At 35.4% G+C, this 18,129-nt stretch overlaps 1 protein-coding gene across 3 annotated transcripts in view; it reads right to left on the reverse strand.

The window, feature by feature from the left end:
* Phf8 (PHD finger protein 8) overlaps nucleotides 1-18,129 on the reverse strand; it is a 125,140-nt gene that overhangs the window by 26,950 nt on the left and 80,061 nt on the right. For all 3 annotated transcript variants that reach the window (XM_005401514.2, XM_005401515.2, XM_005401516.2), the window contains one exon: nucleotides 2,177-2,272. In XM_005401514.2, coding sequence (XP_005401571.1) covers nucleotides 2,177-2,272 — 96 coding nt within the window. The remainder of the gene's footprint in view (nucleotides 1-2,176; nucleotides 2,273-18,129) is intronic.

Genomic DNA, 18,129 nt, shown 5'->3' on the forward strand with positions numbered 1-18,129 from the left:
AACAAATTCAGCAGTGTAGCTGGATACAAAGTCAACACCCAAAAATCTATACCATTCCTATACACAAACAATAAACAGACTGAGAGAGAAATTAAGGAAACCACACCTTTCACAATAGCATCCAAGAAATTGAAATATTTAGGAATCAGTCTAACAAAAGAAGTAAAAGATCTATTCAGTGAAATCTATAGTACTCTAAAAAAAGAGATCAAAGAGGATTTCAATAAATGGAAAAATATTACTTGCTCATGGATAGGAAGAATCAACATTGTGAAAATGACCATAATACCAAAACTGTTATACAGATTCAATGCAATTTCCATTCAACTACCATTAGCATACCTCATAGATCTAGAGAAAACATTATTTAAATTCATCTGGAACAAGAGGAGACCCAGAATAGCAAAAGCAATCCTGGGCAACGAAGACAAGTCAGGGGGAATTACAATCCCTGACCTGAAAGTATACTACAAAGCTACTGTAACAAAATCAACATGGTACTGGTTAAAAAACACACCAGAAGATCAATGGGACAGACTGAAAGACACAGACACAACCACAAAGACACTCAGACACCTGATCTTTGACAAAGGGGCCAAACAAACTCCCTGGAAGAAAGATAGACTCTTTAATAAATGGTGCAGGAAAAACTGGCTTGCTACCTGCCAAAGACTGAAAATAGACCCAAGTCTATCACCATGCACCAAACTCAAGTCAAAATGGATCACAGATCTCAATATTAAAAAGAAACACTAAATCTATTGGGAGAGAAAGTAGGTAAAAATCTTGAAGATATAGGGGTAGGCAAGAGTTCATGAACAAAAACCAAACTGCACATGAAATACTTCAAAGAATCAACAGCTGGGATCTCATCCTACTGAAAAGTTTCTGTACATCTAAAGAAATCATCAGCAAAGTAAAAAGAAAACCCACAAATTGGGAAAAAATTTTAGCTGACTATCCCTTGGACAAAGGTCTTCTATCTAGAACATATAAAGAATTAAAAAAATCAGCCCCCGTCCCAAATTCAAAGACCCAATCCAAAAATGGGCAGCTGAGATGAATACACACTTCTCAAATAAAGAAACACAAACGGCAAATAAATACATGAGAAAGTGTTCAACATCATTAGTCATTCGAGAAATGCAAATTAAAACAACACTGAGATTTCATCTCACCCCAGTGAGAAGGCTAGTATCAAGAAATCAACCAATAACAAATGCTGGCGAGGCTGTGGAGAAATAGAACTCTTCTCCACTGCTGGTCGGAAGGCAGACTGGTGAAGCCACTGTGGAAATCAGTTTGGAGATGCATAAGCAAACTAGGTCTAGAGGTCCCATTCAACCCAGGTATTCCCCTTCTGGGTATTTTCCCAGAAGATGTGAAAACATCCTATCACAGCAATACACGTGCACCCATGTTCATAGCAGCGCAATTTGTAATTGCTAAATTGTGGAAGCAACCCAAATGTCCATCTACTGAGGATTGGATAAAAAAATTGTGGTACTTTTATATAATGGAATATTACTCAGCTATAAAGAAAGATAAACTCGAGTCTTTTATAGGTAAATGGTCACAACTAGAGACCATACTCACAAGTGAAATAAATCAGACCTGCATATGTAAGCATCGTATTGTCTCACTAGTGTAAGACCTGAAAAAACAAATAAAAATTAGGAGGTATGGTAGACACTGTGAAACAAAAGGAAAATGCTCAAAAGAAAGGGGTAACTCGGGTGTGGGAAAAGAAAAGGGAAAGAAGGGGAAACTATGTATGTATGTATATACAGGACAGCTAACATAGTTGTACTACTGTCTTCTATTGCTTTTCTGAAAAGAACAGTTAATAATTACTCGTTTGATCAGTCTTGCATGTCTCTATTTGTTTTCCTGAGAAACCACCTTGAAGATATCAATAACAACCATGTAATTTTAATTAATTTAATTAATTTCCTACAACTTTGTCTGTAACTGTTAATTTCCTACAACTTTGTCTGTAACTCTGTATTGCTTCTATTGTTCTTACGCTATTTTGTAAATGGATATGTTTGTTAATATTTTCCTTCTTTTATTTTTAAAATAAATTTTTAAAAAGATAAATAAATAAATATCCTTCCAACGTCTATTTTTCCCCCAATCACACCTACAGAGTAAAAGGTACAGAATACTGGATCACCTTTAGGACTCCATGGAGCATCATCTGAATTCTTCTTTTTCTTAGGTCGAGATTTCAAAGCAGGATCATCATCATCTGATTCCAGGGAAGGGTAAACTGCAGGGAGAGGTAAAAGCAGGGCAAACTGAGTTCTCTCACAGAAGAGTAAAGACAGAATAACACATACTTCAGTTCCTCTCACTGTCCTACCCTGTCAGCTACAAGAGTCCCTAAATCTGTCTCATTTTATGCCTCGTCTACCTTTGCACCCTTGCTACAAAAGTCTTTGTCCCACATGTACCTAATTCTGATTCATTTGCCATTTGGTAAGTAATTTCACGAGTTATTTTACTCATCTTTCAAAATTCAGGTCTAAATACCCCTCCTACAAAAAGCCTTCCCTTACTCTCCTAATCTGATTCAGATGCCTTCTTCAGCTCTCCATAGCACCCTCTACGTGCCTGTAATGGAACTGTTATACAGTATTTAGGAACTGATTATTAAAATCTGTTGTACCTAATTTATCATGAGGGCAGAAATTATATATTATTTGATTTCATATTAAGGGAGGTAACACAATCCAGTGTACACCTCAGTGTTTGCTGAATGAATGGAAAAATAAACACTGCACATTTAAGAAACACTGCACATACATTATCAAGAACAAAAACACTACTTGGGCTCAGCTGGGAATAAAATTACTGGAATTGCATGATACGACAAAACCACATATACAAGAATCTTGTCTAATAGAAATAAAAACAGAGTTTATCATACTGTCTCCTCACAACCAACATACATAGGATTTAGTGGCAACATGTAGAAAGACACTATTCATGAGATCAAACTTTGATGCCACTACTAAACTGTAACAGAACTAAAGTAGTGAAAACGTTCCCCAAATGACACTAATCCATTCCTCCTAATGATCAGCTTCAAATTTCTCTAGAACTCTATTTCCTCAGAGGAAGCCAACCTTGTATTTTTTTTTAATCTTTCTTGCCTTTTTGAGACAGGATTTTGCTATGCAGTTCAGGCTGGCCTTGAACTCACTTTGCAGCCCAGGCTGGCCTCAAACTCACAGAGATCCTCCTGCCTCAGCTTCCTAAGTGCTGGAATTGTAGGCATGCACTACCATGCCCAGTAAGCCTTATACTTCTTCCTACAGTGCCTCTTTATGGAAAAATAAGTCTGTCTTCAGGCCTTCCTCACTGACCAAAAGGGCTTGTGAAACTCCTGCGTCTTGACTTCTTAAAAAAATTCTTATCCAGGCATGGTGGCACACACCTGTATTCCCAGCACTCGGGAGGGAGGCTGAGGCAGAAGGATTGCCACAAGTTCGAGGCCAGCCTGGGCTACATAGTGAGTTCAAGGCCAGCCTAGAATATCCAGCAAGACCTTGTCTCAAAATGCCAAAAGATAAAAATTAAAACTTTTAAAAGTATTTTTAAAAAGGGAAGTCTTTGATTGCCCCTGAAAAGAAATGTATCAGGTAGCACAGTTTTTTGAGGAAGATCCTACCTGTAGTCATTACTGTTATTTTGCTGGGTCTGAAAAGTTTTCCACCCCACAGAAAGAAGAGTAGTATAGTAGAAAGACACTGTGCTTCAGGGTCAAACAATTACTTTCAAATCCTGTAGTGAGCTACTAGAGTCCTAGTAGAACTTTCTAAGTCAGAATCCTCACCCATAAAAGATACCACCTGACTTGGAAAGTTGTGAGGGTTAAGAGATGGTATGTGCAAAGTAACTTGTAAAAGATACTCCATTCAAGAAGAGAAAGATGCAGATAATGAAATCTGTACACTGAAAGAAAATATACTTAAATAGGTACATTAAAAATATAAGGGTGGAGGCAGGCATAGTGGTTCACATCTCTAATCCCAGCACTCTGAGGGGCTAAGGCAGGAGGATACCAAGTTTGAGCCAATCCTGGGCAAAATTTAGCAATTTAGCAAGACTCTGTCTCAAAAGTATAACAAGGGCTAGAGATGTAGCTCAGTGTGAAGGCCTAGAGTTTAATTCCTAGCACAAAAAAAAAAAAAACCCTACAAAATATTAACTAACTCAGTGTGGTATTGGCATAACAGATACACAGACCAGTGGAACAGACGAGAACCCAGAAATAAACCCATTTTTTGACAAGGGTGCCAAGACGATATAATGGGGTAGAAACAGAATAAGACATTCTCAAAAAAGTTGAGGTTGTGAGTCATTATACATCTTCCCTTTAAGAAACGCTAGTGAAAGTCCAGAAAGCTAAAATAAAAAGGCAATAGAGAGTAACCTGAAAGAAGAAATAACACCCATAAGGTAACTACAAGTGAAAATGTCAAAGCCCAGATTATTGTATTTGTGGTTTCTATATACTTTTTATGGTTTGATCACCACAACATACATACATATATAAAATTCTTTTTTTGTGTTCTAAGTTCTTTAAAAGACAAAAACATAAAACAATTATCTATACATCTGTGTCAATGGGAATACAATGCATGAAAATATAATTTATGACAAAAAAAAAAAAACCCACACTGGTCAAAGGTGGGGCTGTCCAGAAACCAAGTTTTTGTGCGCTGTGGAAACTAAACAGCATCAATTCAAACTAGACTGTTATAGTTAGAATGTTAATTTTAATTACCAGGGTAATCACCGTGAAAATAACTAAAGTAAACAAAAAGGAAATGAGGAGTAAATCAAACTGGTACACCACAAAAATTACTTAAACATAATAGAAAGAAATAATGGATGTGTGAAGAATCAAAAAGACTTAATACTGTACATACAGACAATAAATAGCAGCTGGGTGAGGTGGCATGAACCTGTAATTCCAAGTACTCAGGAGGCTAAGTCAAAAGAATTGCTTTAGCCCTGGAGTTATAAGCCAGCCTGGGCAACTTAGGGAGACCCTCTCTCTAAATGGCAGGGTTTTTAAAGATAGGCAAGGGGGTTAGGAGGAAGGAGGAGCACAGGTAGTGGAGGTAAAGGGATTGAAAATTATTAAGATATGTTACATATATGTACCAATTCCCCAGAATGAATGTAACTATTATATACTAAAAGCATATACAAGCCGGGCGTGGTTGTGCACACCTGTAATCCCAGCACTTGGGAGGCTGAGGCAGGAGAATCTTGCAAGTTCGAGACTAGCCTGGGCTACAAAGTGAGCTCAAGGCCAGCCTGAACTGCATAGTGAAAACCTGTCTCAAAAAGACAAAAAAAATTTTAAAAGCATATACAAATAAAAAACAAAAGTAAAAAGCAACAAAAACAGCATGAGCCCTTTTTATAGGTATTCATTTTAAACACAAATGAATTAAAAAATGCAGAGATTGAGACAGAATGCAGTAAAAAATGATTAAATTGTATAGTATCTACGAGAGATATACATTAGATCCAAAACAAACCACTAAGTTGAAAAGAAAAGGCAGAAAAAAGATATTTCATAACAACAGTAAGCAAAAAGAGGACTAGAGTGGCTAAAGTCTGACAAAGTAAACTAAGCCCGAAATTGTCATGCGAGGCAAAGAACCGCATTAAATACTAACATTATGGCTAATTCATCAACAACACAGACAATTATGAATATGCATGCATCTAATATAGATCCTCAAAATATATGAAACAAACTGACAGAATCAAATGAAGAAACAGAAACTTTACAAGAATAGTTGAAGACTTCAACATCCTGCATTCAATACTGGACAAAACATGCAGACAGAAAATAAGGGTATATGAGACGTGAACAACACTATAAACCAACTATAGTAGACCTAACAGACATGTATGGAAAACTCCACATAAAAAGAGTATAATATAGTTTTTCAAGTGCACATGGAACATACTCCAGGTTACAGTATATGTTAGGACACAAAACAAGTCTCATTAATTTTTAATCGACTAAAACCATATAAAATATCTTCTCCAATGACAATAAAATGGCACTAGTAATACCAGGTTAATTGAAAATATTTTTTTAAATTGATGGAAATTAAAACACGCTCTAAAATAAGTCAAAGAAGAAATCACAACTATAATTAGAAAAAATTTGAGATAAATGAAAATAAAATCACAACAAATAAAAATTTATGGGTTGCAACAAAAGCAGTGCTGATAAAAATTTATAGTTACAAATGTACACATTAACAAGAGATCAGAATAACAACTTCATAGGAATAAAAGAACAAACTAAGCCTAAAGCTAGCAGAAAGGAAATAGTAAGGAGTGGAGATAAATGAAACAGAGAATAGAAAAGCAATATAAAGAATCAACAAAATCAAGCTGGGTGTGGTGGAATATACCTATAATCTCAGCACTCAGAGGATAAGGCAGGAGGATCACTAGGAGTTCAAGGCCAGCCTGAACTACACAGCAAGACCCTGTCTCAAAACAACAACAAAAAAAATCAACAAAACCAAAAGTTACTTCTTGAAAAGATCAACAAAATTGGCAGACAAATGAAAAGAGAGAAGACTCAAATATCTAAAATTGTCTATAGTTATAACTGCCCTGCACACGCCTGATCTCATCAAGTATCTAAAATTATTGTAGATTATACACATATAAAAATAATGAATATTCTTATAAGAGAATACTGTAGCAACAGTATGACAACAAATTACATAAGATGAGCAAATTCCTACAAATAGATAAATCACCTAAGCTGACTTCAATGGAAAATTTCAATTGACCTATACAGAGATTGACTCTATAATCAAAAAGTTTCCAACAAAGAAAGGTCTAGGATAAGAGGGCTTCACTAGTGGATTCTAATCAACATTTTAAAAAGAATAGCAAGTCTCACACTGCTCAGAAGAATAGAAAAGGAATTAGACCTGAATTCATTCGATAAGCCTAGAATTTCCTTGATGCCAGAGCCAGAGAAGAATATGAAAAAGAAAAAAAGAAACACATATCCCGTCTGAATATTGATGTAAAAATTCTCAACAAATACTAGCAAATCAAATTTAGTAGCCTATTAAAAGGATTATATATACCATGACCAAATATCTATCCCAGCAATACAAGAGTAGATCAACAGGAGAAAAATCAATGTACAGTAATACAGCACATTGTAAAATGAAGGAAGAAAATCAACACATGATCACCACTAAGTGCAGAAAAAATTTCTGACAAAATCTAATAGGTACAGTAATACTTTAGTTGTCAAACAGCTCCAAAGCTTGAACTTTCCACTACTCAAACACCAAAGTTTGCAAAAAAAAATCTGCTTGGTGTTCATAACTTTGCTGGATAGTCAAACCAAAAATCCAATTTAAAAAAACTTTTACTGGCAGCGTGAGTCACGTGTTATGTCTCACCACAAACACAATGAGGTGATGCACTGCTCTCACCCAGACAACATATAGTGCTTGTGTTAGTGTGTTAAACATTTATTATTGTGGGGTTTTTTGCACTTTATATGTGTAAAATATTGTAACCATGGCTTCAAAGGAAGTTAGTGATAACAGCAGTAAAGCTAAGAGGAAAACTGCGAGAACCACAATAGAGTTAAAGAAAGAAATCATCACAAAATTTGTTAAAGTCGTAGAAAAATAGAATTATAAGTGTAACTTTTGGGCCTTAAAAACAATTATTTGGTTTTCTACTATTTCTTAGGGGAAAAATATGGTCAGTTCTCAAACTTTTCAGTGCACAAACATGAATCTGGAATGATTTAAGTTCAACAACTGAGCTATCACTGTACCCAATCAAGATAAAAAAAAAAACACTTAGAAAAATTTAAAAAATAAAAACCATTTATGACCGGGCATGGTAGTGCATGCCTGTAATAAATTCCCCCAAAAGGTCAATGTTGAACCTAATCATGGAATTTGATTTGGTTCTCACCCAATGCAGTTTGCAACCAGAATCACGGAAAAAAGTAAGTTTGTGAACCAAAGTACCACTGTATACAAAATGAAAACAGCCTAGACTCAAAGGAGAAATATAATATCACACTAAACGGGGAAAATCTGGAAGCATTTCCTCTAAAACCAGGAATAAGACAAGGGTACCTACTCCAAGTGCTTTTACTACATATCTACTTGAAACTTTAGACATAGCAGTCAGGCCAAAGAAGCAAATAAAAGGATACAAACAGTTAATGAGGAAGTCAAATTACCAGTATTTATAGATGATAAGATCCTGTAACTAGAAAATCCTAAAGAGCCCACCAAAATAAAATCTGCAAAGTAGGATGATACCAAATCAACACACAGAGCTAGGTATGGTGGTACACACCTGTAATCCCAGTACACAAGAGGCTAAGGCAGGAGAATCGCTGTGAGTTCAAGACCAGCCTAGGCTACACAGCAAGACCCTCTCTCAAAAAGAAAAAAAACATGTTTACAAAATCAACACACAAAAATCAGCAGCTTTCCTATGTAGCAATAATGAATTCAGACAAAGAAATCAGGAAAACAATCCCATTCACAGTATGTCCAACAAAAAAAAACAAACCCTAGGAACATACCTAAGATAAGAGGTGAAAAAAATGAAGACAAAGACACACCTTGTTTATAGTTTGGAAACATTAATATTGTTAAAATGGCCATACTACTGAAAACGTTCTACATTTGCTAGAGGCATCATAACACCTGATTTTAAAACATACTGCATAGCTTTTGTAACAAAACAGCACAATATTGGCCTGAATATGGACATGCAGATCAATGCAATATCATAGGAGACCCAGCCATCTACAGCCTTAATATAAGACCTGAAACTCTGAAACTACTAGAGAAAAATATAGGAGAAATACTTCAAGACGTTGCTATAGGAAGCAATTTCTTGAATAAGACTCTAGAAGTTCAGAAATAATAACAAGAATTGACAAATGTGACTATATCAAATTCAAAGGCTTCTGCACATCAAAGGAAACAAACCAACAGCATGAAGTAAAAGTCTACAGAATGAGAGAAAATCTTTATCAGTTCTTTATCTGGTATAATATGTAATATATAAAATATATAACATAAAAGAATCCAAAATATATAAATATCCAAAATACATAAGGAACTAAGAAAACCAGAAGAACAGTAATCAATCAATAAATGGGCAAATGAGCTGAATAGACATGTCTCAAAAGAAAATGTGCAAGCCAGGCATGGTGGTGCATGCCTGTAATTGCAGCACTGAGGAGGCTGAGGCAGGAGGATCCCAGTAAGTTCAAGGGCAGCCTGAGTTACATAACAAGTTCAAGGCTAGCCTGAGCTATATACTGAAAAAATGTCTCAAAAAACAAAAGAAAGAAAATAGACAACAAGAAGGAATACAAATAATTATAAAAAAATACTCAATGTGTTTAGTCATCAGAAAAATGTAAATCAAAATTACAATCAGACTCTATTTCAACTGAATGAAAATGGCTATCACAAGAAGTACAAAAACAATAAATGCTCCCAAGGGCAGAAGGAAAAAGGAACTCTTAAACACCGTAGAACCCTTATATGCTATAAAAATCAGTACAGTGGGTATCCAAAAACATAAAAATAGAACTACATATGACCCAGCTATACTACTCCTGGGTATATATACCTGAAGAAATTAAATTCATCATATAACAGACATACTTGCACACCCACATTTATTGTGGTACTATTCAGAATATCCAATTTATAGAATCAGCCTAGATGTCTAACAACACATAAACAGATTTTTAAAATGTGGTTTATATATATACAATGAAGTATTATTCAGCCATAAAGAATGAAATTCTGTCATTTAAAGATATATGAGATAAAACTAAAGAGGATCATGATAAGCAAAATAAACCAGACTCAGAAAGACAAGGGTCATGTTTTCTTTCATATGTGGAATCTAGAAAAAAAAAATATGACATGAAAAGTAGAATGAGAACTACTAGGGAGTGAGAAGGGGACTGAGGGGAAAACAGAATCTTAGGGAATGAGAAAGAGACTAGAGGGAGAGGCAGTAAGAAAGAGAAACGGAGGATACATATGATCAAAGTTCTATTATATGCATGTATAAAAATGTCACAAAGAAACTAGTTCTTATTTAATACAATCAACCTTTTGTTTTTGACTTCCTTAAGCTTGCTGAACATTTTAATTAAATCCTGTATCTGTTCATTTCTATCTTCCTGAACTCACTGAAGAGCTTACAGATTTGTTTCTTTGACCTCTTCAAACTGGTTTTTTTTTTGAGACAGGGTCTTGCTACGTAGTTCAGGGCTGGCCTTGAACTCACAGTGATCTTCCTGCCAGAACTATGCCCAGCTTCTCTTCAAATGTTTTAACCATTTAGTTTTTGAGTTCTTTTCCTGTGAAAACCTCCACTTCAGTGCCTGTTAGAGCAGCTTTTGGGGAATTGGGTGTTGGAGGTATCTTGTTTCCTTGCTTCTGTATTAAGAGTTGATAAATTTACAAAAATTCTGACAATATTGCAGAGTGTATATTTCCATGTGATGTGATATCAGCTTTGGTGATGTTCTGGTATTTACAGACTGCTACAACCTACTCAGTCAGTCCCAGTCACTGCATTACAAGGAGAGAACCACTACTGGTTATATATTATCATCTACAGAACCAAGCATGTATCAATCATGAAATATAAAAGTTCTTTTAACAAGTTCACCCTTTCCTCAATTACTTAAAAAGAATGTGATATAGTACTAATAACAACTAGGCTGGGATGTAGAGGATGAAGAAAGGAAAAAGGAAGAATAGTTCAGAAAGAAGGAAAGAAGAAAAAGAAAGAACACCAAATTAAAGAAAGAAAGGAGACTTTGTTGATATTTTTATATATGGAGTGGAGGGTTGCAAGAGTGGGAGTATGAAATTTAAAAGCTTTTACACAGCAAAGGAACCAACCAACATAGTGAAGGGACAATCCACAGAATGGGAAAAAATTTTGCCAGCTATTCGACAGACAGAGGACTAACATCAAGAATATAAAGAACCCAAAAATAAAGATTTCAGTTAAAAACTGGGCAACAGAAATGAATAGACACGTCTCAGAAGAAGTAAAAATGGCCAATAAATACATGAAAAAACGCTCATCATCAATGGCCACCAGAGAAATGCAAATTAAACTATAATGAAATACCATCTTACCCCAGAAAGAATGGCTATCATCAAAAAAAAAAATCCAATAATAACAAATGATAGCAAGGATATGGGGAAAAAAGGAATTCTATTATATTGTGGTGGGAATGTAAACTAGTACAACTACTATGGAAATAAAAAATTTAAAAGAAATTTCATTTGACTCAGCTATGCCCCTTCTAGGTATCTTCCAAAAAGAAATAAAATAATCATATTACAGGAATATAAGCATATCCATGTTTATAGGAATGTAATTTATAATACCTATATTTTAGAACAGCATATATGTCCACCAACAGATGACCAGATAAGGAAAATGTGGTATTTATACACAGTGGCCTATTACCCTGCCATAAAAAAAGATAAACTTGAGGCTTTCATAGGTAAATGGTACAACTTGAGAACATAATGTTAAGTGAAATAGTCAAACACACAAACTCAAACATTGAATGGTTTCTCTTATATGGGAAACTATACAAATATATTGTCTTTTGCTCTCTTTATGATAGCTTATCTCCATTCACGTGCTATACATATGTGAGCTGTTTGTATATGTGAAAAGGAAAATAAGAATTGATTTGTCCCTGCTGGGCGTGGTGGCACACACCTGTAATCCCAGCACTTGGGAGGCTGAGGCAGGAGGATCATTGCAAGTTTGAGACCAACCTGGGCTACAAAGTGAGCTCAAGGCCAGCCTGATCTGCATAGCAAGACCCTGTCTCAAAAAGACAAAAATATTTAAAAATTAAAAAAATTTGTCCCTTAGATTATATCATGTCATTCATAGTCAGGTCAGGTTAACCTTCAGCAAAAACTGCACATGGAGGCTTCATACACGTTTTCTATCAGCATATTAATTGATTTGGATCTTCCCACAGATTCCTTCAATATACAATTATATTCTCTTTTTGCTTATAACCATAAATAACCTATCAAACCCCTTCCCCAATTTCCTCCATTCCAGATATAAAAATAGAACCATTAAAGTCTAATCTCTTTCATTTGCTGTTCTTTTTTCTTCACTGTGAGCTATTTTCTTCCTTTCTCTTTTTTCTCATCTGCTATATCTCAGGCTACTCATCATCAGTACTATTTCATTATCTTGTTGGGTTATTGAAAAAAGTGTAAAAGTTTTAGAAGAAGTTTTAAATTTTATGACTGATATATATGGTTGGTTCTACAGATGATGAAAGAACTGGTAGTTGATCTCTCCATTTAACAAGTAATCATCCTATTACATCAAGTAGGTTAAACAGATGCACAAACAATAAAATATATAACTACAAAGAAGGTCATACCACAGGAGACATACTAACTAAGCAGATCTCTAGAGTAGCAATAGTTTTAAACACTAACTTGATCTTCAATTTTCAGAAAAAAAAAGGAACAAAAAAGCACCACAATAGAAACATGAGAAACAAAGCAAAAAGATGCATCCAGAAACTTAACATCCCATAAGCTGATTTCATGGGCACTGAAGCAGAAGTTGTTTCAGGCAAAGAACTCAAAACCCAAATGGCGAAAATGTTTCAAGAGGCATAAGAGAAATAAAATAAATAAATAAATCCACAAGATGTTTAGCGACCTCAAGTAGGATGTAAAGAAAGATTAATAAAATCGTCAGCAAGCTTAAGAAGATACAAAAGTTGATTGAATTTTTTAAAACATTGCAATATGTGAATGACCACTTTTGTACAAAATTAAAGATTATGAAATCAAGCCAGACATGATGGTGCACACCTGTAATCGCGGCATGTGGGAGGCTTGGGCAGGAGGATCACCACAGGTCTGAGGCTAGCCTAGGCTCAAAATACACAGTGAGTTCAAGGCCAGTCTAAACTACATAGTAAGACACTGTCTCAAAAAAAAAAACAACAACAAAAAAAGAAAATGCAATCAATCTGAAATTCTGGATATGAAAATTTCAACTGAAAGTATGGGCAAGGAAGGACCAACCTAAAGACAGACTGTCAAAAGCTAAAGATAAGACAGATATAACAGGTAATGTACTGAGTGATAGCCTAAAAATAAGACATCATGGAAGCTGGATCCAACAGCTGCTAAATGATTCAAGAATAACCTATTTAAGTATTATAGGAGTCAGGGAAAGATTGGGAGATGACACCAAAGGTATTAAAAATTTATATATGAAAATCATAGCAGAAAATTTTCCAAATCTAGGGATAAGCATCCAGGTAAATGAGGTATGAAGAACCCCAAAAACCCAAGACCAGAAAAGAAACTCTCCACCATACACCACAGTCAACATTCCAGAAATTCATCACTAAGAATACCAAATGCTGTTAAACAAAAACATTAAGTAACTTATAAAGGCAAAGCTACTAAAATACCATGTTTTTCAACACAAAACTTAAGGACTATCAGAGCCTGCAGTGAAGTTTTTCAAGCCCTAAAAAAAAGCCAACCCAGATTGCTATGCTCTGCGAAATTATCCATCAAAATTAACAGAGAAATAAGGACTTTCTATGACAAAAAGAAATCAAAAGAAATTCACAACCACCAAATCAATATTGTAAAAGTAGTAAAGGCAATCTTACACAGAGACAGCAAAGCCAGCATCACCAAAGAGCCCAAAGGAAACAATATATTTAACTGGGATAGTAGTTAAAAGAAAAGGAAAAAAAAATTTTTTTAAATCAGCCCTAGAAAAATAATGCAATGGCATGATTCAGTAAATATCTTTCAATGATAATGCTCAGTGTATATGGGTCTTAATTCCCCACGAAAAGAAACACACTGACAGACTGGATCAAAAACTAATACCCAACTATATGTTGCCTGCAAGATATACAGCTAATCCACAAAAAAAATATATAGACTGAAAGTGAAAGCATGGAAAATGACACTCCATGCAAGCAGAGCCTGAAAGAAGCAGTAGCAGCTATCCTATCTTCAGAAAAAGTGGATTTCAACCCAAAGCTAATCAGAAGAGACAAAACAACAGTCGCTATATATTAGTAAAAGGAACAATTCAACAGGAAGAGACAATTGAAAATATGTATGCACCAAATGTTGGCACACCCAATCTCATAAAAAAAAAATCTACTGGATATAAAAGGACAAATAGCCACCAATACAATCATAGTGGGAGACTTCAATACCTGACTCTCACAAATAAACATGTCAACAAGATGAAATAGTAACAAAGAAATATGAGTTTAATAACATTATGAAACAAATGGACTTAACAAATATTTACACAGTGTTTCTTTAAACAAAAGAATATACATTACCCTCAGCAACAGCTGAAAGTTTCTCCAAAACAGACACTTATGGTAAAAAGCATGCTTAAACAAACATAAAAGAATTGAGAGCTGAGGATATAGCTTGGCAACACAATGTATGCCTGGAAGCATGAGGCCCTGATTTGGATTCCCGGTATCCCACCCCACATCCCAAAAAAACAACTGAAATAATCTCCTACACACTATTAGATTATAGCAAAATGAAAGTAGGAACCAACATCAAAAGAAACCACAGAAACTACACAAACACATGGAAACTAAATATTATACTATTAAAGAATAAGTGGATCACAGAAGAAATCAGGCAAGAAATTAAAAAATGCCTACACTTAAATGACAATGGAAACATGATATTCGAAAACATATGGGACACAATAAGAACAGTTCTAAGAAGGAAATTTAAAGCAGTGAATGCTCACATTAAAAAAATAAAGCACTCCCAAATGAATAACCCAGTGATGCATCTTAAGGTCCTAGAAACATAAGAACAATCCAAGTCTGAAGCTAGTAAAAGGAAAGAAATTATGAAGGTCAGACAAGAAATTAATGAAATTGAGACCAAAAGGAAAAAAAAACCCTACAAAGTATCAATGAATCAAAGTGTTAGTTCTTTGAGAAAATAAATAAGACTGGTTAAAAAAAACTTAGGCAAACTTATAAAAGTAAGAAAGAATTCACATCATATCAGGTAATATAAAAAAATACACCATGATCAAATAGGATTAATCCTATAAATGCAAGAATTGTTCAATATTTGAAAATGAATGAGTATATTCTACTATATCAACAAAAAAAGAAAACGCACATGATCATAACCACTGATAAAACAAGATCACTAGAGAATACTCAACATCCATTCATAACAACAAAAAAAGAGAACCCACCAAAATAGGAATAAATGCCAAGTTCTTTCAACTTACAACCTATATGTAACATAATACCCAATGGTAAAAGATTGAATGATTTCCTCTTTACACTGGAAATTAGACAAAGACATCCACTGACTAAATTATAATTTAAGTCCTAGCCAAAACAAAAACAGAAGAAAAATAAAAGACCCACATATTGGAAAAAAAAAATAAAATATTCCTTCTTCCATATGACATGATTACCTGTACAGAAAATCCCAAGAACATATGAAAAACTTCCTAAAACTAATACATGAGTTTCCCAAGGTTGTAAGACATAAGGACAACACACAAAACCAATTATATTTATACATACTGAATAAAAAAACTTGGACAACAAAGGTTTAAAAAAAGGTACCAAGCCGGGCATAATAGTGCATGCCTGTAATCCCAGCACTTGGCAGGTGGCAAGTTTGAGACCAGCCTTGGCTACATAGTGAGTTCAAGCCTGAACTGCAAAGAAAGACCCTCTCTCAAGAAAGAAAAAAACAAAACAACAACAACAATAAAATACTGATTAAAGAAAGAAAACAACAACAAATATGAAGGCACATTCAATGTATACAGATTGGAAGACTCAATATATCTAAGATGACAGAATGCTTTTTTTTTTTTTTGGTACTGGGAATGGAACTCATGAACTCACACTTGCCAGGTAGGCACTGTGCCGCTGATATATATGCCCAGCTGTATGGTACATCTCTTGAAGATGCTGTGGAAAGTAGTTTTGTAGTTCCTTAAAGAGTTAAATGTAGAACTATCAGATAATCGAAAAAATTCTAATGCTACATTTAGACAAAAAGAAATAAAAACACATGTCTTCTTGCTAACATACACAAAAATGTAGCATTATTCCTAATAATCAAAGAGGTTATTTTTTTGTTTTGTTTTGGTACCGGGAATCAAACTCATGACCTCAGGATTGCCAGGCAAGTGCTTATGCCACTGAGCTATATCCCTAGCCCCATCAAAAAGGTTAGAACAACCAAAATGCCCATTAGCAGAAGAATGGATGAACAAATAACGGTATATCCATACAATGAATATTATTCAGCCAGAAAAAGGAATAGAGAACTGATACCTCATACAGCTGCCATGGACATTGAAAACATTATCCTGAGAGAAGGAACCAGACACAAAAGATCACATATTATGACTTTTTAAATAATATACATTGAGCACCAAGATGGCAGAATGATATGCAGTAGAGAAAGAGTCTCTCTAAGGGTCACTGTCCAGTCATTGGAATATAGCAATGTGAGGAAGACAAGGAGGGAAGTGAGTCCCCTGGCCCAAGGAAGGATCTGAAGCATGAATTGAAACCCCCAGAGAGAGTGAAGAGAAAAACTTCAACAAAGAAGGAGGGAGCTGGTGGCACCTACTCCCTGAGACAGGACTCACTGTGCCAGAGGAGCAATTCAAACCTACAGACACATGATGACTGCTGGCGACCCCAGAGGCCTCCACAGAGAGATGCAGCAGTAGAGGGGAACAGCAGATGTGTAGGACTGCAAGACCTAGTGGTGAATACTAAGGGCTCAGTAGACCTGTACAAGACAGGGATTGGCTGGGAGCCATCTTGGAGAGGGGTCAGCTGAGCTCAGAACTCAGAGTGACGGCTGGCTCCATGTACCAGCTCCCAGCTGGGCTCAGGCCCTTGGAAGGTGCACTGACAGCTGCAGGCCAAATAAGTGTGGTCTAGGGCAGAAGGTGCATGCTCCCTGAGATTATCCACTACCTCATGAAAAAGGTACTGCTGGCTTCCTGGAATAGATCAGCACAGACTGGGACTCTGTCTCCACACATTGCCTACCAGTGACAACAGAGACATACCTGAAAGTGAACCTTTTTCTGTTTTTTTCAGGGTTTTTTTTTGTTGTTATGATTTTGCATTTGTTTTTTGTTTTTCTTTCATTTTCCTTCATTGTTTGATCTTGTTTTTATATGAGTGTGAACATGGTTTCTGGCCTTGTGATTCTGGTTCTGTTCCGTTCTTTTCATTTCTTCCTTTTCTCTTTCTCTCCAGTCTTTGGCACCAGTTTGTCCAACAGCAATACTTTTAAACTCTTCCTTTTCTACCACTTTTATATTTTCTCCCTGACCCATTTTAAATTTTAACCCCTGAGGGCAAAACTGACATATTATGGACTTCTATACTACATATAATTTTCTGGTTTGTTTTAGACTTTGTTATATAACCACAAATCTAGTTCTATGATTAAAGATGGCAAATTAATGGTTAGCTCAGTTTGTCATTTTCTAGTCTGTGTTTGATTCTACTGTCATTGCTGATGGTACCACTATACCAAAAAGGACATACTTTTCTAAACAGCTGTTCTCCCTGGTATTCCAAGACTGAGATTGACTAAGGGTAACAGAAGATACTGTGGCACAGTGCCAAAGAACCAGGGGCTAGGCAAAAGAGGCAGCAATTTCTCATCCCCTACAAATTGAAGAGGTAGGATCTTGCAACAGATGCAAAACCCAAAAACCAATTATACCTGGAAGATACCACTGAGAAGTACTCATTATCTAAGGTTTCTAAGTAAGAGAAATAAAGCAATACACCATAGGTAATTTACAAGCATCACCCTAGGAATTAAACTTAGAAAAGAAAATGAGAAGACACTTAAATAAGATGCAGTCCAAGACATCCAGTTCACCAAACGCAAACCCAGAGGGCAATGAGGTGGAACAATCTGAAAGCCACCCACCTGGCCTCTCTTTTTTTTT

Source organism: Chinchilla lanigera, unplaced genomic scaffold (genome assembly GCF_000276665.1).
Source record: "Chinchilla lanigera isolate Chin_1 unplaced genomic scaffold, ChiLan1.0 scaffold00074, whole genome shotgun sequence".
Classification (NCBI taxonomy): Eukaryota; Metazoa; Chordata; class Mammalia; order Rodentia; family Chinchillidae; genus Chinchilla; species Chinchilla lanigera.